General features: G+C 43.9%; 1 protein-coding gene across 2 annotated transcripts; it reads right to left on the reverse strand.

Annotated features, from left to right (window-relative positions):
- Positions 1 to 194: 194 nt before the first annotated feature.
- capn10 (calpain 10) lies at positions 195 to 18,849 on the reverse strand. 2 transcript variants are annotated; one of them, XM_038963874.1, is made up of 14 exons: positions 18,813 to 18,849; positions 12,561 to 12,671; positions 10,621 to 10,742; positions 8,337 to 8,468; positions 6,185 to 6,381; positions 5,738 to 5,970; positions 5,332 to 5,473; positions 4,577 to 4,743; positions 4,135 to 4,397; positions 3,789 to 3,991; positions 3,301 to 3,556; positions 2,791 to 2,990; positions 2,623 to 2,668; positions 195 to 1,343 (listed from the first exon to the last, which is right to left on the reverse strand). In XM_038963874.1, exons 2-14 carry the CDS (start codon positions 12,577 to 12,579, stop codon positions 1,314 to 1,316), a joined length of 2,010 nt encoding a protein of 669 aa, XP_038819802.1. In that variant the 5' UTR covers positions 12,580 to 12,671; positions 18,813 to 18,849; the 3' UTR covers positions 195 to 1,313. The 2 variants fall into 2 exon arrangements, with proteins under 2 accessions (XP_038819802.1, XP_038819803.1); XM_038963875.1 differs by lacking the exon at positions 18,813 to 18,849 and having other exon boundaries at positions 12,561 to 12,675.
- Between the last annotated feature and the right edge of the window lie 4,248 nt (positions 18,850 to 23,097).

The following is a 23,097-nucleotide window of genomic DNA, read 5'->3' on the forward strand; positions in this document are numbered from 1 at the left end:
CTACAGTAGCAGAATACAGTTTGTGTGTTGCAGAAAAAGTACTGTCCCTCATCCGTGGACACTAGAGTATACGGAGTAGTTATTGTGATCCTCAAGACATGTTGTGTGTAAAGAATTGTGTGGTATTTTGATATGGTCCAAAAATCATCATTAGATAACACAAAATAGTTCAATCATGATGGTCACAGCTGAAGTGTGGTTTGCAGGAAACAACTTTATTGTAGTAACATCAGCACCTGCACCTTCTGTATAATTAAACACACAAACACACTGAAAACAAAAGTACAATAACACAGTAATACTCTCAGATAATGAAACCATTGTCATCAGTCAACAGTTGGAGTGGCAGTGGTACCCAAGTTACCCCACCAGCAACACACAAACACAAACAAACACACACCCACCCTGCCTTTTCAGCCACTGCGTGCAGAGCCAAAACACTGGCGGCTTCTTCCAAAGAATCTGTTGCCTAAGTAGTGCCGCCTCGCCCCATATCGCCCCCTGTACTTCCCCCTCAGCCTCATCTGTTCATCATGCAGCCACTTCAAACAGCAGTCCGGGTCAGGTCCAGTTCTAAGGGTGTGAGAAGGATAGGGACGGGGGCTGCAGCAGAGTCTCAGGTGTGGGGGTGAGGGGGCAAGGGGCTACTCTGTTTTTGGTCGGAGGGCAAGGGTTTGATGTTAAAGCTGTTCTTAGCCACATATTTATAATCACATTTACCATACCCTTAATCCTAAACTCAAACATTAAGGGGCTGACAAAATATCAATGGTTCGGGGACACTTCTACCTACTCTGGGGGCATGGATAAAGGCAAAGTTCAGTCACAGGCAGCCCTGGGGTTTGGGTCTGAGGCTGGGTGGGTGCACTGCAGTGTGGTGAGGTCCGACCCCTTGCTTCTGCCCTCTCTGCCCCAGCAAGGAGCTCCATGAGTGGGCCCTTTGTCCCAGGCCGACGGGCCAGCGAGTGAGCATAGTGAGCGGGCCTCTTCAATGGCGGCTGTTTGTTTACACCGGCCAGTCCCGTCAGCTCCCATTAGCGCCTGGCCCAACGACAACCTGTGATGTGCTAATCGCAGCCGGGAGAGAGAGAAAGGGAGAGAGAGAGAGAGAGACGGAAAGAAGAGATGCCGATCGGCTCCCTGAGCCTCGCCAGGCTGGGGATAAAGGCCCTGAGCCCAGGCCGTGCGTGCGCACACAAACACACACAGTGTTCGGCATGGGGAGGAGGGGGTAGACCCGCTCCTTTCATCTGTGGCCAAGGGCCGAAGTGATGTGAGCCCACGTCAGCAGAGCGGCAGCACAGCTCCCAGAGCTAACTACGCATCACAGATATGTGAGAGACCTGTCGCCAGAGAGAGAGAGAGAGACCTTATAAAATCCATCAATGTATCATTCTTGTGCAATTTATATCTACAGGCTACATTGAGGCTTTCCTTGAATTATTTGAGGTCATCTGATATTAGTGTGTTATAATGAGCTTTAGAGCCGAACTGCACACTCGCAAAATAGCCGACACCGCCAATCGCCAAATGCCTTTGGGAACGCGCAAAAAGGAAACGTCTTGAGTTCAATTCAATAAGAGAAAATCTGCAAAATGGAGAGTTGAAAATAAAGAGAAGGGTATGTTTGGGAAAGACTTGGTGATGTGGTGAAAGAGGATGATAGTGCCGGCGATGTTATGTGTGATGATTGTGAAGCACAGTCACAAGATGGGGACTTCATATAGGCCTACGGCACGTCAAGGGAACTATAGCCTACTGTTCAGATGGGTTAAATGGAAACTGACTGGGCACTGACTGTAGGTCTATAACCTCTCACATAGCCTTCATATTAACTCCTGCAGAACTAAGAATGTCTCGCAACAAAATGTTGACTGGGGAACAGGAGTAGAGAAATAGAATGACTTTCTTTCAGCATCTTGAGAGAATGCGAAATGCGCAGTTACCACCTCTACAGATGATATCTATCTGTATCTGCATCGTAAAATAGTATTTCAACCAGATGAAATATGCACCCAACTCGAACTGAAATGTCATCAGAAACATGTTGGGTTGTTTTCACAGATTTCTATCTCCCTACAACCGGTCAAACTGATGTCATTTGGACATTTCGCTCTGCGAAAGAAGCAGAGATGACGGAGAACTTTAGATTCTATCGATTATTCTGGTGAGCAAAGGGTTTATTTTGTCTTCTAGGGCAACATATCATTAACAGAAGAGAAGCTGTATGTATGGAATTAGAGTTGAAAAACAAATAGCCTACCAAAAATGTTGTAAATTAAAAACAGAAACATTTCAAATCAGGCTAAATAAATCCTGCACCTTGTCAAAACACCGTTCCGCCGTCTCTGAATGTAGCCTACAGCACATGTTCTATATTAGCGGGTTAGGGTCGGGTGCGGGCCTCAGATGTTCACTTTATCACATATAGTCGGGCGGTTGCGGATGGGTTATTAGCAATTGCTAACACACAACTGACCCGCGCACCACTAACACACATTGATTAAATACTGCCATTCAACAGTTGAAAAGTGTTTGTGCACTATGGTACACTAAATCGGTTTAGGAAGTGTGTTTGTTGCAAAGTATAGGTCTTGTACACACAGCCCAACACTCACTCACCTCTTGAATGGCTCTCCCCAGACGTTCCTGACTCTTCACCACTCTCCTGAAACACATGTACAAAACACCATCATATTATTCCCCAAAATAAAATGAACACAATCACAAGGGCATAGGGCCTAGGAGAAGGTATTAAGGGGGTGGGGAGTGGAATAGAACCAGGTCTACCTGTGTATTTTGCGAGCCACAGTGAGGGTGAACTGGCCTGGGGAGTCAGGCTGGTAGGTGGAGGGCACTATGACATAGGCCCCTGGAGGAAGGCAGCAGGCCAGACTGACAGCCTGGGTGTAGCAGTGAGGAATGCAGCTGGCCACCGGTTCCTCCTCCCTGGGTACTGGCGACTCGGCCTGCTCCTGTCCCTCTGGAGCCTGGATACACAGAGAGGTTCACATGTAACTAGTCACAACATAATCATCTTCATATAGACAGATTTTAAAGGAGGTTTAAAACAACATATCAACAGGCTAAAACATAGATTCTACATTAAGGACATCTTTTAGATAGGCTAACCACATACTGTTAATAAACCAGGGTCATATTTTATTTGGCACCAAACAGAAGAAAATGGACTAAAACAAGGAGGGACTAATTGGACTTCTTCAATAATAAACTCATTTAGTTTTTTTCATTCCAAAACGTTTTGCTAGAGTATTCCCTAATGAATACAACTCAGCTCACCTTGTACAGGTGAAAGCCGATGGCCTGGAGATCAGTGTCAGGGCAGTTCTGGTGAAGGGTGACCCTAACATTGACCCCTGTTGACCCCGCTAAGTTGTCACCCATGGTGACCGGGAACTTAGGGTTCTGCCAGTGAGACAGGAAGTTCCTGCTCCCCCCGGCCGATGACCCCGTGACCCATGCGCCCCGTAAGTAGCTTGTCTCCCACTCCCCCTCTGTTACCAATGGCAAAGAGGGCCCCGGGGTCTTCACAGCACTGCAGGAGGATGGGGGAACATAAAGATCCAGTTTCCTAGACTTGTAAGACAACATGATCTACAAAACAAATGGAATGATACATAAACCACTTTTGATGAATGAAAAGCAAAACTTCTGATACATTTTGATTAATCCTATGCGTATTTGGTCCCGCCTCCCCGTTTGACCCATCTCTTTATGGTCACAGTCTTCTGCTAAATGACTCAAATGTCAATGTTAGTCCCACTGACCTGAGTGAGGTGGGGGAAGAGGAGAAGACCCTGAGCAGGAATCTCCCCTCGCCCCCCTGGAGGAAGGTACTGGGGATGAGCAGGTGGCAGCCAGGGTCCAGGTGTGTGTGTAGCACCACCTCGCGCTCGTAGGCGTGGCAGTGTGTGGAGGCACAGGGAGGGCTGTTCAGAGTCCCAGACAGGTTCAAACACTTCTTCTCTACCTGGGGATTGACAGACAGACAGACAGATGTATGCACGCACGCACACACACACACACAGATAAAGATGAAATAATTAAAAGCCACACACACACACATTCTTATTTTAACATCTATCAGCTACAAGGCCACAATGCAGTACCAACCTTCCACATGTGCAAAGCGATGGCCTGGTAGTGCTGGTGTCGTGTGGTGCTGCTGCCCTCTTCTGGTGACTGTGTGTAGTGATGTCCTGTGTTCCTGCTATACCTTCTGTGCTGTAGCAGAGACACCAGCACCTCTCCCCTCTCAAACACCCGCAGCCAGAACTGAGGGTTGCTGCCAAAGCTACTGTTGTTACGGCAACCACCTGCTGAGTGACCTTTGACCCAGCGATCGCCAGTCTGGTGGCTGTGAGTCAGCAGCTCTCCTATTGGACAGATAGGGGCTGTGAATCACACAATCACAACAACACTGGCTTTGCTTAACTTTCCTTTTATGAAGGGATAGTTCACCCCCAAACCAAAGATCGTCAGACGTTCTCATACATTCAAAACTATTCAACTTTGTATAATGCTTGTATAATGAGGAAGTATTGAGTGAGTATACCAGAATAGATGCTCTGCAGGTGTCCCTCCTCATTGATAGGATACCCCACTGTGACATCATCAAACTGCAACAGGAATTCAGTCTCGTCCACCCAGAACTCTGCCTCCTGGGCCCGGCCCAGCAAGTTCAGAGTACAGGCCGGGTCCAGAGAGTTCCAGCCTTCTCCACTGCCAGGCGAGAGTGGCCAGTTTATTACTGAGACAGAGGTTCTTCAGAAAATAATTATAGATGGATCCAGGCTCAAAATGACACAAAAGAACACACACACACACACACACGCGTGAGCCCTGCACGGACATGGATTTTAAGCCCTACTCATGCCAGTGGTGTTCAGGCCCTACCCAGGCCCGATTGCTTCTGCCAAATTTAAGGCCCAGCCCTGCCCAAAATAACATAATTAGTACCCAATTAGCTGTTTGTCTGTCTGTTCCTCGCTCCCTGCGCAGCATACGCTGTGTGCGTGGCTCTGCTCTGCTTGTAGTTCTGCAGTGTTGCCAACTTAGAGCCTTTGTAATTATATCTAGTGAGTTTTTTCAGACCCTTCCAGCGACTTTAAATCGGTAAAGGATTCTAGCTACACATTTCCCACTAAATTCTGCTGCAAACGAGAGTGGGAGAAGCTGTCTGTGCAACAGAAGTCACAGCAATGGCGCACACACAGGCAGAAAAGCAGAAGGGGAGGGGGGAACACTACCGCTGGGACCGCAGCTGTGTGGGCTCGGGTAGTACAGCTCTAACACACACACACACCCTACCTCTCTCTCCATGCTCCCTCCCAGCAGCGTCTGCCCCAGGGGTTTCTGATCCTGATTAGACGTACTCCTCCACGTTCCACCGTCCTCACGTCCACCCACTCCATCACACTCAGGGCATGGAACTGCCCCAACTCACTGGCACCTAGGGTGTAAGGGGGCAGTGGGGGTAAATATAGCCCTAAACAATATTTTAGCTACTGGCCTATTAGCAGACTTGGGGGTGTGCCAGTACCTGACTTTGAAAGGTCAGTCACAAGATTTCAATGGAAGGCTTTCAGTAAGATTCTTAGAAAACTGCATTCCTTCTCCATTGGAGAACGATGGTCTGCATAGCCCCAGAGCTATTTTTGTGTTTAAAATGTGAAATCAGCAGAATATTCCCAGACCAGTCATTTTTCCTCCTCACCTCCGGGGGCGCTGTGTACAGAGCAGCTGACTGAACAGCCCTCTCTGACCGCATGCAACAGGTCCAGATCCAGCCTCCTCCTCCTGACCAAGTCACTGTCAGATGACCCCCGACCCTGGTCCTCCTCTGTGCCACAATCCCCCAGGCTCCAGCGCTCCGCCAGCCCCCCTGTCAGGTCTACCAGGGCCTCAGAGACCTGCCCCGCCCATAGGCGCTCATATGACCCCTGCAGCCTGGGGGAGGAGTAGGGACAGGAGACAACATGGGGGTATCAGAGAATATCACAAAACCTAACTACAGTATTGTATGGTGTGGAATGGATCAGTATGGAATGGTATGTGATTGGAACAGTATAGAATATTTGGAGACCCAATTTAATGACTAGATGCAGAAACGCTGTTAGTAAAAAAATTTGAGGTCACTTTCAACCTTCCACCTGTCACTCACTTGGCGTAGGCCTTCTCCAGCAGAGCAACCCAAAAAGCAGTGGGGGATTGGCAGCGCGAGAAGCAGAGCTTGCCGCTGAGGCAGGGCAGCCGGTCGTCAACGGTTACCTCTGTCCAGCAGCCATGCTGCCAGAGACGGAAGAGGAAGGAGCCCCGGTACCCCCTCTCCCCCCACTGGGGCTGGGCAGGGGGTACCACCTGGGGGACAGAAAGGGTACAGGGCACTGAGTTTTTCACAGTATTTTGGTATTGATAAAAGTCACCAAGTACTTAATGGACTAGGTCAGTGGCAGAAGCATAGTGTATTTGCTGTAAGACTTGAATTTGTGGTAGTAACCTACAGTTGTAGTTTTACTGTTCACAGCAAAACCAAAAAGCAAAAAAATACTTCAACGCAAAAACATGCGTGACTCGTTTCAGGAAACTAGACGTATGTCGCTGCTTCACAGGAGCGCCATTTGAACGTAACCTTTTTTTTTTTAATCAAAATGTGTTTTTTGGCAGAAATGCCTTCTGAAACATGTGAACGTTCATGTGCCTTAATAACAAAACTTGTATGCCATCTGTAAATACAAAAAAAATGTTAAATTACAAGCCTAGTTGGTTTAGCCATGGAAAGAGACAGGAACCTTCCCGCTAGCCATGATTGGCTGAGATAATGAGTGGGCTGGACAATCCAAGAGATGAGTTTGGATTGGTCTGCCATGTAGCATGCTTCTGCCTTTAATATGAGCTGGTCAGAATGTGTAGGTAATCGTTTCTAACGCTGCTTTTTTTGGAAGACATCACATAGTAGAACTGCATCAGTGTTGCTCTCCACTTTCGGGACGACCAAGTTTTGAAATCAGTGGAATTAGAGTATGATAGCTAACAAGATGGAGAAAATACTGCCGTTTGATAGAAAATAAGCAGACAGAGTCAAAAAGAGAACACAGAAGGCTCCGGATTACATCTTCAAGCTAAGGGCAATCATGGCATCCGTGACAGAGAGGGAGAAGAGTCCATCCATGTATACGGGTATGAGAGTCTAGCTAGCTACATTTTCAGATATTACACGTTTCAAATTTGGTCAGAAAGTCATTTTCATTTCAAGTTAAAGTGTACTGTTAGCTAGCTAGCTAACGTTAGCTGGCTGGCTAGTTAGCTAACGTTACGTGTATGATCTGTGTAGTAATGTTATTCATATCACAGAGCCATTTGCATTGCTAGATATAGCCTAATGTTAGCTAGCTAACATTGAACCTGGTTAACTACCTGCAGATTCATGCAGGGAAGTAACGTTATAACTTGGGTTTATGGTTCATTGTTTAGCTAGCTAGCTACATGTCTAAACAAAAGACTCCGCTATGCAAGTAACTATTCCAATAGAATTTGTATGATGTCACTGCAACAACCGTTGCTAGACGTAGCTGGTAAATTCGCTCTGGCTATCTACTCCGATATCAGAGCACGCTCAGACGAGTGTCAGAGCGCAGAATAACTGACGAATTTAGGAACGCTCAACACCCGTTGAATATGGCCGGTGTCAGTAAACGTTGGCAAAAAAAGCGTAATTAAATAGTTGCCAGCAGCACAGTTGCATTCACCAACGCTCGGGATAACATGTAAACAGCCTAACCAGCTCTGCTAGGGCGAGTAAAATGGTCAGAGTGAGCTGTTCTCTCATTTGTGTCTGGAAGTAGCTAGCAAGCTAGCCAACGTTAGCCAGTTAGCTTGGGTGCTTGACTGCTGTTGTTAGGACAGAACGTTCGGATCAACCCTACTTTTCGGCCAGAGTGTCCGGTGTACACTTCGAGAGCGAAACGCTCTGAATTTACGAACGGCCAATCTTACAACACTCTGAGTTTACGAACGCCCAGAGCAAACTCTGGCACTCCAGATAAAATGTACGAACACACCCGTAGTATAAACCAGCCTTTAGTGTTGAAATCTTTGGTTGTTTAGTACATAGCCTCACATGTGGGGCTAAAGCTTAAAAGGGTGTGAACGATGCTGATTGGGTGCAGACAAAGAACAGCTCTCCAGTAGGTACCAAAATATTCAAGGGCCATTTTCTCAAAAGTGTTTGTTAAAAACACCATTTCAAATTTTGCTACGTAAGACCGAATCGAGCCGGTCGGTCACATATACGTTACAGATTTGTGGAGCTTTACTTTGTTCATCAAATGCTGGTACTTCAGTAAGATTGTGCAGGCACAGAGGAACCAGCAGTCTCCCAGGAGGCCTTGCTTTGCATGGCCGTCATTGATGTTGTCAGGGAAGAGTGCAGGAGACGGGCAGATCTCCTGGAGGGACAGAGAAAGAAATATGTCACCATTAACAGACACACAGAATCATTGTGAGAAGATTACACATGCTTGCTTCCATTATGTGATCAAGTGTTCACAAGGTGTTGAGGAAAAAAGAACATGTATTGGAAGGAACACAGAATATAAATCGCATATACAGCGCCTTCGGGAAAGTATTCAGAACCCTTTTCATTCACGACAAAGTGAAAAAAGGTTTTTATACATTTTATCAAATTTATTACAAATAAAAAACAGAAATACCTTATTTACACAAGTATTCAGTAGGAAAAAAGTACGTTCTGAGTTTGAAGCCTCAGTCACTGTCAGAGCCAGAGCTGTGGTTGGAGGCCTCGTTGGCAGAGCCCCCTGGTTCTGATCCGTTGTCGGAGCGGCCCCTTTGCTATGAGACTTGAAATTGAGCTCAGGTGCATCCTGCTTCCATTGACCATCCTTGAGATGTTCCTACAACTTGATTGGAGCCCACGTGTGGTAAATTCAATTGATTGGACATGTTTTGGAAAGGCACACACCTGTCTATATAAAGGTCCCACAGTGCATGTCAGAGCAAAAACCAAGACATGAGGTCGAAGGAATTGTCCGTAGAGCTCCGAGACAGGATTCCTTTGAAGCGCAGATCTGGGGAAGTGTACTAAAAAATGTCTGCAGCATTGAAGGTCCCCAAGAACACAGTGGCCTCCATCATTCTTAAATGGAAGAAGTTTGGAGCCACCAAGACTCTTCCTAGAGCTGGCCGCCTGGCCAAACTGAGCAATCAGGGGAGAAGGGCCTTGGTCAGGGCGGTGACCAAGAACGTGATGGTCACTCTGACAGAGCTCTAGAGTTCCTCTGTGGAGATGGGAGAACCTTCCAGAAGGACAACCATCTCTGCAGCACTCCATCAATCAGGCCTTTATGTTACAGTGGCCAGACGGAAGCCACTCCTCAGTAAATGGCACATGACAGCCCGCTTGGAGTTTGCCAAAAGGCACCTAAAGACTCTCAAGATTCTCTGGTCTGATGAAACCAAAATGTAACTCTTTGGCCTGAATGCCAAGCTTCACGTCTGGAGGAAACCTGGCACCATCCCTACGGTGAAGCATGGTGGTGGCAGCATCATGCTGTGGGGATGTTTTTCAGCAGCAGGGACTGGGAGACAAGTCAGGATTCCCTGACATTTACTCCTGAGGTGCTGACTTGCTGCACCCTCGACAACTACTGTGATTATTATTATTTGACCATGCTGGTCATTTATGAACATTTGAACATCTTGGCCATGTTCTGTTATAATCTCCACCCGGCACAGCCAGAAGAGGACTGGCCACCTCTCATTGCCTGGTTCCTCTCTAGGTTTCTTCCTAGGTTTTGGCCTTTCTAGGGAGTTTTTCTTAGCCACCGTGATTCTACACCTGCATTGCTTGCTGTTTGGGGTTTTAGGCTGGGTTTCTGTATAGCGCTTTGAGATATCAGCTGATGTAAGAAGGGCTATATAAATACATTTGATTTGATTTGATTGAGGCAAAGATGAACAGAGCAAAGTACAGAGAGATCCTTGCTCCAGAGCACTCAGGACCTCAGACTGGGGCGACAGGACAACGACCCTAAGCACACAGCCAAGACAACGCAGGAGTGGCTTTGGGACAAGTCTCTGAATGTCTTTGAGTGGCCCAGCCAGAGCCCGGACTTGAACCAGATCGAACATCTCTGGAGAGACCTGAAAATAGCTGTGCAGCAATGCTCCCCATCCAACCTGACAGAGCGTGAGAGGATCTGCAGAGAATAATGGGAGAAACTCCCCAAATACGGATGTGCCAAGCTTGTTGTGTCATACCCAAGAAGAGTTGATGCTGTAATCATTGCCAAAGGTGCTTCAACAACGTACTGAGCAAAGGGTCAGAATACTTATGTAAATGTGATTCCAGTTTTTATTTTTTATATTTTTTATAAATCAGTCAATTATGGGGTATTGTGTGTATATTGACGAGGGGGGAAAACGATTTAATCAATTTCAGAAAAAGGCTGTAAAGTAGCAAAAAAAATGTAAAGTCAAGGGGTCTGAATACTTTCAGAAGGCACTCTATATTTTATTATGACATATTATTAGTGACCTAAGGCCAATTCTGATTGGATAAGTTGTAGGCCCAGGTCTCACCTGTGGCCGGAGCCATGTGATGTCATCCTGGAACCTGGCGATAGGGGTGGAGTAGTCTGAGAACAGGGAGGAGTCCTCACAGATGAAGGCAGGGTCCTCAAACAGACCCTTGTATTCTACAGCTAAAACAGTGATGGAGATGTTATCAACACTAGAAGGGATATTCAAATCTATTTTATAAAATGTAATTTCCTGCAACATATACAGTTGAAGTCGGAAGTTCAGAGTCATTAAAACGGGTTTTTCAAACACTTCACAAATTTCTTGTTAACAAACTATAGTTTTGGCAAGTCGGTTAGGACATCTACTTTGTGCATGACACAAGTCATTTTTCCAACAATTGTTTACAGAGATTATTTCACTTATAATTCACTGTATCACAATTCCAGTGGGTCAGAAGTTTACATACACTAAGTTGACTGTGCCTTTAAATGGCTTGGAAAATTCCAGAAAATTATGTAATGGCTTTAGAAGCTTCTGACATCATTTGAGTCAATTGGAGGTGTACCTGTGGATGTATTTCTAGGCCTACCTTCAAACTCAGTGCCTCTTTGCTTGACATCATGGGAAAATAAACAGAAATCAGCCAAGACCTCAGAAAAAAAGTCTGGTTCATCCTTGGGAGCAATTTCCAAATGCCAGAAGGTACCATGTTCATCTGTACAAACAATAGTACGCAAGTATAAACACCATGGGACCACATAGCCGTCATACCGCTCAGGAAGGAGATGCATTCTGTCTCTGAACGTACTTTGGTGCGAAAACTGCAAATCAATCCCAGAACAACAGCAAAGGACCTTGTGAAGATGTTGGAGGAAACAGGTACAAAAGTATCTATATCCACAGTAAAACAAGTCTTATATTGACATAACCTGAAATGCCGCTCAGCAAGGAAGAAGTCACTGCTCCAAAACCACCATAAAAAAGCCAGACTACGGTTTGCAACTGCACATGTCCCCATGTGCAGTTGCAAACCGTAGTCTGGCTTGTACTTTTTGGAGAAATGTCCTCTGTTCTGATGAACCAAAAATAGAACTGTTTGGCCATAATGACCATCGTTATGTTTGGAGGAAAAAGGGGGAGGCTTGCAAGCCGAAGAACACCATCCCAACCGTGAAGCACGGGGGTGGAAGCATCATGTTGTGGGGGTGCTTTGCAGCAGGAGAGACTGGTGCACTTCACAAAATAGATGGCATCATGAGGCAGGAAAATGATGTACATATATTGAAGCAACATCTCAAGACATCAGTAAGGAAGTTAAAGCTTGGTCGCAAATGGGTCTTTCAAATGGACAATGACCACAAGCATACTTCCAAAGTTGTGGCAAAATGGCTTAAGGACAACAAAGTCAAGGTATTGGAGTGGCCATCACAAATCCCTGACCTCAAACCTATAGAACATTTGTGGGCAGAACTGAAAAAGCGTGTGCGAGCAAGGAGGCCTACAAACCTGACTCAGTTACACCAGCTCTGTCAGGACGATTGGGCCAAAATTCACCCAACTTATTGTGGGAAGCTTGTAGAAGGCTACCCAAAACATTTGACCCAAGTTAAACAATTTGAAGGCTATGCTACCGAATACGAATTGAGTGTATGTAAACTTCTGACCCACTGGGAATTTGATGAAAGAAATAAAAGCTGAAATAAATCATTCTCCCTACTATTATTCTGACATTTCACATTCTTAAAATAAAGTGGTGATCCTAACTGACCTAAGACAGGGAATTTTTACTATGATTAAATGTCAGGAATTGTGAGTTTAAATGTATTTGGCTAAGGTGTATGTAAACTTCCGACTTCAACTGTAATTGATCCTTCAACATAGCAGTAAAGCGAAATAAATACATAGGCTAATAGCAGCAGTACACAGGTATAAGGGCAACGTAATGTCAAGTTACCAACAGTTGTTTACTAAAAAGAGACTGTCACCCTCAAACTTACCCCGCTCATCTTCCTCCATTGCCTCCCTGTCTTGTCCGGGAATCACCCACGATGCACTACTTCTCCTCTACTCCACAACCAAGGAGCTGGGTTTTTCATGACCCCACCATTCTTGAAAATACAGCATTATGTTTTCTTCAAAATAATCAGAACAGACTGTAATGGCAAGATAAATTGGTAGCCAGCATTTGCATATCAAAACAAACAGCCCAGATAAACAGATGGGCTTTGATGCAAATATAGACTATTAGCTAGATTCACCATTGCTCAAATTAAACCATGCTCCTGTACTCTTTAATTACCATATCCTATAGTGATTCCCTTTATCATTGGTTATGGCCATAGGCTAAAGGGGTCTACACAGAATACACAAACGGAGTCGATGGAGCGTTTTATGTATTTAATGTAACCCTTATGGTGGTGAGAGGAAGCCCAGTGACCAGTAGTGGGAGAAGATAGAGCGAGATAGATTTTGGCCGACATTCGGCAACTTTTCTCATCGATTAAACATTTGAGCTCAATACAGTTTTCTGTTTCCAAAACTAGAACTGTTCCAAACAGAGTGGACTAAGTTTTGTAGACTTTACCCTTTGCCAAAGTAAAAATATAAATAGTTGTTTAGGAGTGCAAGGGCAAATGTAGGTATTGCACACGCGCACTTCACAGACTAGGCGTTCCCTAATGGTAATATGCAAATATATACTAGAACGTGCCAATAGGCTCTCGCTAGCTCGTGCTTGGCGCTGCCCACCTCCTTGCTGGTTCTGCCCACTATGATTAATTTGCTCCCATTGGAAACGGCAGGCTCTGGTCATTATTGGGTTAGTTATAAAGGCTTTGGTAGCGCAGTATCGCAATGTCGTTTTTTTCCGCCATAAAAGGAGCGACTCCTTGAAGTGCGCTCCGACATTCGACGTAATCCCGTGCCACATGCAAATTGTAACGCGCAATATCATCCCGTCAGTAGCCGCTGGGGCAGTGTTGTGTAGGCAATGGAGCTTGCTTGGTTCCTTGATCTGATCTACAGGCTATGCATCGAAGTACCCTATTTCACATTGATAAGCAAACATAATCTCAGCGACTGTTCAAAAGATAAACCAAACAACATTGTAGCCTTATTAGAATCCCCTCCAAAATGTATTTGTGATTGCTGTAACCTAGTGATTCCAGGTTACAGCTGCGAGGCATATTATTTTTCTCCATGACCGAAACTATTTTTAGCTGATATAGGTGTGAATACATTCAAACAGCATATTAAACTGGGACAACATTGTAGGTTACACCAGCAAATATAAGAATATTTGTCTGGTGCAGATTCAGAAATAATTGAAAGCAAATCCAATTTTGATAAACTCCCATATCTACTGGGTGAAATACCACACAGTGTGCCATCTCAGCAGCAAGATTTGTGACCTGTTGCCACAAGAAAAAGGCAACCAGTTAAGAACAAACACCATTGTAAATACAACCCATATTTATGTTGATGTATTTTCCCTTTTGTACTTTAACTATTTACACATCGTTATAACACTGTACATAGAGATAATGCCATTTGAAATGCCCCTACTCCATTTGTGAGTGTAACATTTACTGTTCATTTATGTTTATTTCTCTTTTGCTTATTATCTATTTCATTTGCTTTGGCAATGTAAACATATGTTTCCCATGGCAATTGAGTGGTGTGGAGGGAGAGAGCCGGAGGGGTGTGTTTGCGTTGAGCATAGTCATTGGTGTTGAGAGAGCGCAGCAGTCACCTGTGTGACAGGAGAGCAGCACAACTTGTATCCTCACCGCCCCCAGTCCTACCAATCATTAGCCTACCAGAGCCAACACAGCAAGGGAGAGATACAGGTAAATAATCATCCAAACAGATTAAGAGAGAGGGAGAGAGAGGATGAACAATGTGCTTTGTCTCTGGGTCGGCTATATAGCTAGGGCTCGAAATGAAGGGCGTCCCGTCGTCGATAAATATATATGTCTGGGACAGTTCAAGCAGACTCTGGGACAGTTCTGGGAAGATGGAGCCACGACGACACGGATAATATAGAGCTGGCTGGGTTTTCCATGCATCGGCAGGACAGAGCAGCTACATCTGGTAAAACGAGGGGCGGGGGGGGGGGGGGGGGGGGGTCTATATGTCAATAACAGCTGGTACGCGATGTCTAATATTAAAGAAGACTCAAGGTATTGCTCGCCTGAGGTAAAGTACCTCATGATAAGCTGTAGACCACACTATCTACCAAGAGAGTTCTCATCTATATTATTCGTCGCCGTCTATTACCACCACAAACCGATGCTGGCACTAAGGCCGCACTCAACAAGCTATATAAGGCCATGAGCAAACAAGAAAATGCTCATCCAGAAATGGTTCTCCTAGTGGCCGGGGACTTTAATCCAGGCAAATTTACATCCGTTCTACCTCATTTCTACCAGCAACCATGTGCAACCAGAGAAAAAAGAAAAGACCACCTTTACAAACACACACAGAGACGCATACAAATCTCTCCTTCGCCCTCCATTTGGCAAATCTGACCATAATTCTATCCTCCTGATTCCGGCTTACAAGCAGAAACTAAAGCAGGTAGTACCAGTGACTTGTTTAATACGGAAGTGGTCAGATGACGCGGATGCTACGCTACAGGACTCTTTTGCTAGCACAGACTGGAATATGTTCCGGAATTCATCCAATGGCATTGAGGAGTATACCACCTCAGTCACAGGCTTCATCAAATAAGTGAATCGAAGACGTCGTCCCAACAGCGACAGTACGTACATATTCCAACCAGAAGCCATGGATTACAGGCAACATCCGCACCGAGATAAAGGCTAGAGCTGCCATTTTCAAGGAGCAGGACACTAATCCGGACGCTTATAAGAAATCCCGCTGTGCTATCAGACGAACCATCAAACAGGCAAAGCGTCAATACAGGACTAAGATTGAATCCTACTACACCGGCTCCCTCAAGGGTGCGTGCTTAGTCCCCTCCTGTACTCCCTGTTCACCCACGACTGTGTGGCCAAGCACCACTCAAACACCATCATTAAGTTTGCTGACGAAACAACGGTGGTAGGCCTGATCAATGAAAACGATGAGACAGCCTATTGGGAGGAGCTCAGAGATCTGGCAGTGTGGTGCCAGGACAACAACCTCTCCCTCAATGTGAGCAAGACAAAGAAGCTGATTGTGGACTACAGGAAAGGGAGGGCCGAACAGGCCCCCATTAACAACAACAACAGGGCTGTAGTGGAGCGGGTCGAGAGCTTCAAGTTCCTTGGTGTCCACATCCCCAACAAACTATCTTGGTCCAAACACACCAAGACAGTCGTGAAGAGGGCACGACAAAAACCTTTTCCCTCTCAGGAGACTGAAAAGATTTGGCAGGGGTCCCCAGATCCGTATTCGGTATTGTGTGTAGGTATTGTGTGTAGATTACTGAGGATTTAATTTAAACCATTTTAGAATAAGGCTGTAACGTAACAAAATGTGGGAAAAATCAAGGGGTCTGAATACTTTCCGAAGGCACTGTATATGGCCAATATACCACGGCTAGGGGCTGTGTCCAGGCACTCCATGATGCGTCGTGCATAAGAACAGCCTTAGCCGTCGTATATTGGCCATATACCACACCCCCTCTGGCCTTATTGCTTAAATAACCTAGGCTACACTTTTACATGTAGGCTAATTATTTATGTATATTTATGCATAATATATGTAAATATTATTGTTATCCATTTTAGAGGCAATTTTATGTTAATATCTGGCTCAGTTGACAGTTCCATTTATTTATTTTAGTAGTATGCTAATCTTATTAGCCGTTTAAATCACTATGAATGAATGGCCTATATGTTATAGAGTAGACCCATGTTGGCATATAACAACAAAAACACGTATTTGAATTTGGGAAGTTCATCTTCAGTTTGGGACTATTTAAATTGCACTTCAGGACAATTCTGGGACGGTGATGAAAAAAAAAGTTAGTCTACATACATGTAGCAAGCTAGCTAGCTAACATTGGCTGGAAAGTTGAAGTCAGAGGAGAGAGAGAGCGGCGTGCAGCAGTGCGGAGCACAGCGGAGGTGAGGACAGAGAGGAGCCAATTAACTGAATTACTGACTACTAAATAGTCAGGGGTGGCAGGTAGCCTAGTGGTTAGAGCGTTGGACTAGTAACCGCAAGGTTGCAAGATCGAATCCCAGAGCTGACAAGGTAAAAATCTGTCGTTCTGCCCCTGAACAAGGCAGTTAACCTTGTTCCTAGGTTGTCATTGAAAATAAGAATTTGTTTTTAACGGTAAAGGTAAAATAAAATAAAAATGATAATAGTTGTTAGTTGATTGATTAACAGTACAATACAACTATTGATGTACTGGACTCGCTCTTTCCTTTCCATCTTGCTCCAGAGGGATGGATGACTGGGACATCAGGCTGCCTGCAGCCACATATTCATTTAAATGTTGTATTAAATAAAAGACAAATAGCAAAATGTTGGGGCTTTTCGGTTTTTCACTTCTATAGTTCATATTAAATAATTTGGTGTAAACCAATAACAAAGGGAGATATGCAGAGAACAGTTTAAAGTTAGAGCAATTTTACCAGTTGTATTTACATAGATTGTCATTGTAGAGACACCTGTTGGAAACATGTGCCAACTCCACCTGCTGCGTAAAAATTGGGTGCTAGTTTTCAAGCCTTGTGGGCGGGTTGAGTTGTCATAAGCTACTTGAAACGCTGAAATCACATATTGTTACCATAAGAGTGAATAAATACAATTGAGAAAACTGCAAAGAAACGTAGCAGGTAATTACCTGAATATTGTCCTGCCAAATCTCTCCCGGAAGGACAGTGACAGCAAGCTGCCCATTCATAATGCGAATCCTTTGATCTTGCCTATGCCGTTCTGTACCATCACTCATTCATATATCTTGATTTACATATTCTTTATCCCTTTACACTTGTGTGTATAAGGTAGTAGTTGTGGAATTGTTAGGTTAGATTACTTGTTGGTTATTACTGCATTGTCGGAACTAGAAGCACAAGCATTTCGCTACACTCGCATTAACATCTGCTAACCATGTGTATGTGACAAATAAAATTTGATTTGATTAATTATTTTTCGACCTGGCAACCCTGCTGCTACTCCAAAAATCACACGTGTACGCACGCACGTAGATCAACAGAGTGGAGTTTGTCTCAAGAGAACAGTAGTAACACAGATAGAACAAAGAGACAGATATTTCACCGGATGTATTAAATGTGAATCATTCAGTTGGCGTTTCCACTCAATACCAAATACGGTAACGGGAGGAAGCCCAGTGGCCACACAGTTTTGCGTTGTTTAGTAGTGCAAGCACAGACAAAGGGGGAAACCGAGGCACGTCACAGGGGCTATAAAGATGAAGCATCGTTCAGAACGTTTTCTAACCACCGAATATGGTAGTGGGAGGCAGTCCAGTCGCGGGTATTGGAAGAGGATAGAACTAGGTGAAACTGGCCGACATTCTGCACATTTCCTCACGGATGAAACATCTTCTCAATATTTTTTCCCAAAACTACAAATATGTTACCAACACAGTGCACTACGTTTTATAGACTTGGCACTTTGCCAAAGTTTAGTTATGTTTTTTATTGCGTTGTTTAGGAGTGCAAGGTCGAATTAAGTGTGTGCACACACGCATTTCACAGGTGAGGCGTTCCCTAGCGGATATATGCAAATAAATGATTGAACGCGCCAATAGGATCTCACTAGCTCACGCTTGGCTCTGCCCACCTCCTTGTTTGTTCTGCCCACTACTATGATTAATCTGCTCCCATGGGAAACGACAGGCTCTGGTCTATCTTGGGTTGGTTATAAACATCTTTGGTAGTAGGCTAGCTATAAAGGTAATCCCATGCAGAAACAATAGAGAACAAACACAATGGCACGCGTATCAGACTAGTCATTAAATAACCCTGGTTTACAGCCTCAGAGTGAGAGATCTAGCTAGCTACTTGCCAAAGTCGTGCATCGTTCTATGCACTGCAGTCAGCGTTTTTAAAATAATGTGGATGATGGCTAGCTAGCTAACGTTAGTTAGCTTTAGCAAACCAGCTAGCTAGCTAACGTTAGTAAACTAGGCATGTTAGCTAACTACGTTATTACATCGTTATTAGACAATGATAAAATCTACTTGAAACGCTGAAATCACACATTGTTACCATAAGAGTGCATAAATACAATTGAGAAAACTGCAAAGAAACGTAGCAGGTAATTACCTGAATATAGTCCTGCCAAATCTCTCCCGGAAGGACAGTGACAGCAAGCTGCCCATTCATAATGCAAATCCTTCCAGTTCGCGAGTTTTTGGTATTATGGTGCCACCCCGTGGCTATACATTGCATTACACAAGGTTTATCTGGAATGGACAGGCATCGCGTCACATGACATAACTTTCGCTTGCTTGGATGGAAGTTTGGATATAAGAAAACAGGTTGAGGTTAGGAGGGTTACTGCTGTAGGCTACTTCGAATAATATTTAGCCAACTTTTAGCAGACGCTCTTATCCAAACCAAATTACAGGAGCAATCACGGTTAAGTGCTTAATGATCTTGAGATCAATGCCCTCTCCTGTTTTTTAATATGTGTTTGCACACAATCCGGCTACTGCCCTACACAGGATATTTAATTCTGATTTGTATTCTGAATCTGATTTGGACTTGTCCTTTTGTTTTTGTGTTTTCTTTAGGCCTTCACTGAACGAACGTGTCTAAGTGCCCTAGACCAGACATGCTCAACAGAGACCAACGACTGCTTGCTCACACTAAAGGAAATTACTCTAACACCCTCTACCAGAGACCAGAAACAAAGAAAACATGGGTCAATCAAAGAGTACAGAATAAAAGATAAAGGAAGAAAGGCAAATGATATCAGATGAACTCAAAAATCAGATGAGCTCAAAATACTTTCCAGATGTGGGCATAGACAAAGCTCTGCTGCAATTCTCAGGTCCTAGGTCCTTGGAGAAGCTGATCCAACACTACAAACAAAGAGAGATGGAACTGAATGAAAATGCTAAAGCACGGATAAAGGACCTTACTGAAAAGCTTGTCGGCTTGATTCCGATACCTGATGCTGCAGGCTTGGGGTCCCTGATTATCTCTATAGTAATAGACAGATTTGTAGCTGCCATAGAGCCCCCTAAGGATAGCACAGATTATCTGCTGCGTCGTATCTTTGCAGAGGAGAAGGCCTCCGCTGTGAGAGACCAAATGGATGAGTACCTCAAGAGGCACCTCATGCACATACGCAACAAGGCAGAGCTTAAGAGTGACATCCAGCACGTGGAGCGTAACCTGAGCTTTGCCCTGACTCAGTTGAAGAACTCCATGCTGCTGGACGGACAGATGAGCTCGTGGGCTCTGAGGATGTGGGTCAACGGAGCGTCCTTCCATGTCCAGATGCTGATTCACCTGGCCAGACTGGATGGGGCCAAAGACAGTGGCCCAGTACAAGGAATTAGTCAAACAGCATCCTTCACAGTGCCACAGTGGTTCCTATGAGACAGTTTCAGTAAAGTTCTGGTTTTGCTAGAGCTCTGAGATTACTAAATTACATCCAGAATATAGTGGTTTTTAGATATTACCCTATGGTGTGTGTTGAGGTTGGTTATAACCCTGTAGATCCATTTTGATCCCAAGGTGTACTGTCTATGTTCTGTATCATTGTTTGTGTGTCCAGCATAAGACAAGCAATGGTCAATTGTAACCAACAGGCAGAACTTTTAGCGCTGGATTTCTTGAAACGTTACTAATGGGAGATTACATGCACCTGCGTGTTAAAACAAACTAGCTTGCAACCAAAAACCCACAAGAATAAACCAGCAGACCAGTTGATCTCCCGTTGTTACTGTGTCAAACGAGTTTGATATCAGACAGCTGTGTCTAGGTTCTCTACTCCAGGCCCCAATGAAATACGACCTATCAGGACCATTGAAAAAAGCAAGGCTGGTATTTAATTCAAACTATTTATTGTAAGAATATAGACCCCATGAATTGTAAGAAACTATAGTACAGTAAACTTTAGTACAGTATAGTTTAGTATAGCTCCTAAATTCTTGTGTATTTTATTGTATTCCTCGTGTTACTATTTTATTTTTAAACTGCATTGTTGGGAAGGGCTCGTAAGCAAGCATTTCACAGTAAAGTCTACACCGGTTGTATTCGGCGCATGTAACAAAATAATTTTTATTTGATTTTACAGGAAAGTAGAGTATAGTTCAGTACAGTACAGTTTAAATCAGTATAGAAAAGTAGAGTACCGTACTGTATTGAACTATACTGCACTGATCTGTACTGTACTTTCCTGTACTGCACTGCACAGAACTATACTTGAGTTTACTGTCAAGTACAATACAGTGCATTATAGACATCTATGTTTGGGCCACATTAGAATATACTAATATGTCATTTGACATACCTTGATTCAATTTGAATTGAATGAAAACAGATTTAACAGTATTAACTCAATCATAATTGTCTTCATTAAGTTACCAATTTTAGATGTAGACAGTACAGGAATACTTTATTTTTCCCTTTTGATAAGAAATGACCATACTGTATTGAGGTTTTATTCATGGGTTAAATGATTTGGAAATTACAAGTAAGTATACCAACATAAGCTTTACATTAACAAAATGTGTAGAGTACATTGTCACAGTAGATTCTCTCTGGTAAATGAGGAAATACCTTATTTAAATTGTATGAAATGATGTGAAATAGTTCTATTTGGACTTAGTCTGCTCAAATATTAGGTTTCATTTATACTGAACATAATACCCACCAGAGGCATAAATAGTCTTGAAAAATGTTGGCAGCAACCAGGACTTAAAGTTAAACACCGACATCAAATGTAGGGAGCGATAATATGGTGGCCAGTAATGGCTGCAATTGAGATCAGCTGTGCGGGTGATTTTTGCGCATATTGATGTTTTAACGAGAGATTATCTTGTGTTGAGCTGGTGCTCAGTGTTGGTATCCATTGACCTGGAGTATTCAGTGAACCACACCACGATTCCAAAAATATAGCTACGGTATAACGTCTTGTACTGAACATTTACATCTTGACATTGCAGTACTTTTTCCAGCCACAACTACACATTCAATAACAAATGAAACGTAATTCAAATGTGGTTCTTAACAGTGGACAGACAGACACCATAACTGGGAAAGAGACTTGTGTCATATCTGTCATCACCCAACAGATTGTTTGTGTGGGTGCCATCACGTTCAGGCTGCGGTCCTTTTGTTCCTTGGGAAGAAAAAAGAATGTTTGGTCATTTACAACATCATATATAGTTCAAACAGTTTTGTGTTACTGTTTAATAAAATGGAAAAGTGTTGCTACTGTGATGGGTTTATCTTACTTTATGTGCTAAATGGCTTCCTCTACCCACTTGCTGTCGGGGTCAGCACAGACAAGTCTGTCCTTCACGGTGGTGGACCTGTTATAAAAGAGAGGAGAGGTGGATTTAGAAATTGTAATGGCAGCCTTCCTCCTCTTCACGAGAAGAGAAGGTGTAGCAGGGATCGGACCAACACGCAGTGTAGCCAGTGCTCAACATGTTTAATAAAACGAAACTGTGAACACTTACAACAATACAAAATAACAAATGTGGCAAACCGATACAGCCCTATCTGGTGCAGAGAAAACACAAAGACAGGAAACAACCACCCACAAAATCCCAACACAAAACAAGCCACCTAAATATGATTCCCAATCAGAGACAACACCAAACACCTGCCTCTGATTGAGAACCATATTAGGCCAAACATAAAAACAGACAAACTAGACACACAACATAGAATGCCCACCCAGCTCACGTCCTGACCAAACACTAAAACAAGAAAAACACACAAGAACTATGGTCAGAACGTGACAGAAATGTTACATCAGATTCAACAATCAATCCAATAATGTCACTTGAACATTCTAAAAAACTATTTTCCTGTTTCTATGTACTGAAGCTGTTTAAAGACAATATAATATACAGTAGCTATACGCTTACATCACAGCATTGATGTCGCAGATCGCAGATCCCAGTCTCATGTTGGATTCTGTACTCTTTCAGGTTTCGTCACAGGGATAGCGTTCTCTGTGTATTCTGTGCAGCTTCGAGTGGACCTCCACAAGACAGACAGCATCTCAGATATTTAGACGTATTGGTAGAAAAGACATCGTAAAAATAGATTGCCGTTTTCAGGGTAAAAACAAACAAACAAAGCATAGCTCAAAACAGAAGCAATGCACAACCTTTTCTCTACTAAAATATGACTAAACCCACAATAAATGACAGTTCATGTCCTACTTACTACTTTCGCACAGAGTCATCAGTGCCACCGGCAGCACATGCAGTGTAGAGAGAGTCACCAGAAGCTTTGTCATCTTGTCAGGTTCAGAGTTCTAGGCAGGCAGTAAAGTTGGATAGATACATGTAACTCTATTGTCCGAATAAGATACAAAGATAATCTGATACAATGATCTGGCATTGTAATGTAGTTTAAA

Source organism: Salvelinus namaycush, chromosome 25, assembly GCF_016432855.1.
Source record: "Salvelinus namaycush isolate Seneca chromosome 25, SaNama_1.0, whole genome shotgun sequence".
In the NCBI taxonomy this organism is placed as follows: Eukaryota; Metazoa; Chordata; class Actinopteri; order Salmoniformes; family Salmonidae; genus Salvelinus; species Salvelinus namaycush.

Excerpts from the sequence above, each read along its gene's own strand:
- capn10 (XM_038963874.1), bottom strand. Across the intron at positions 5,971-6,184 it reads CTGGAGAAGGCCTACGCCAA|GCTGCAGGGGTCATATGAGC; the intron begins GTGAGTGACAGG and ends CTCCTCCCCCAG. Across the intron at positions 4,744-5,331 it reads GAGGGAGCATGGAGAGAGAG|TGGAGAAGGCTGGAACTCTC; the intron begins GTAGGGTGTGTG and ends CTCGCCTGGCAG.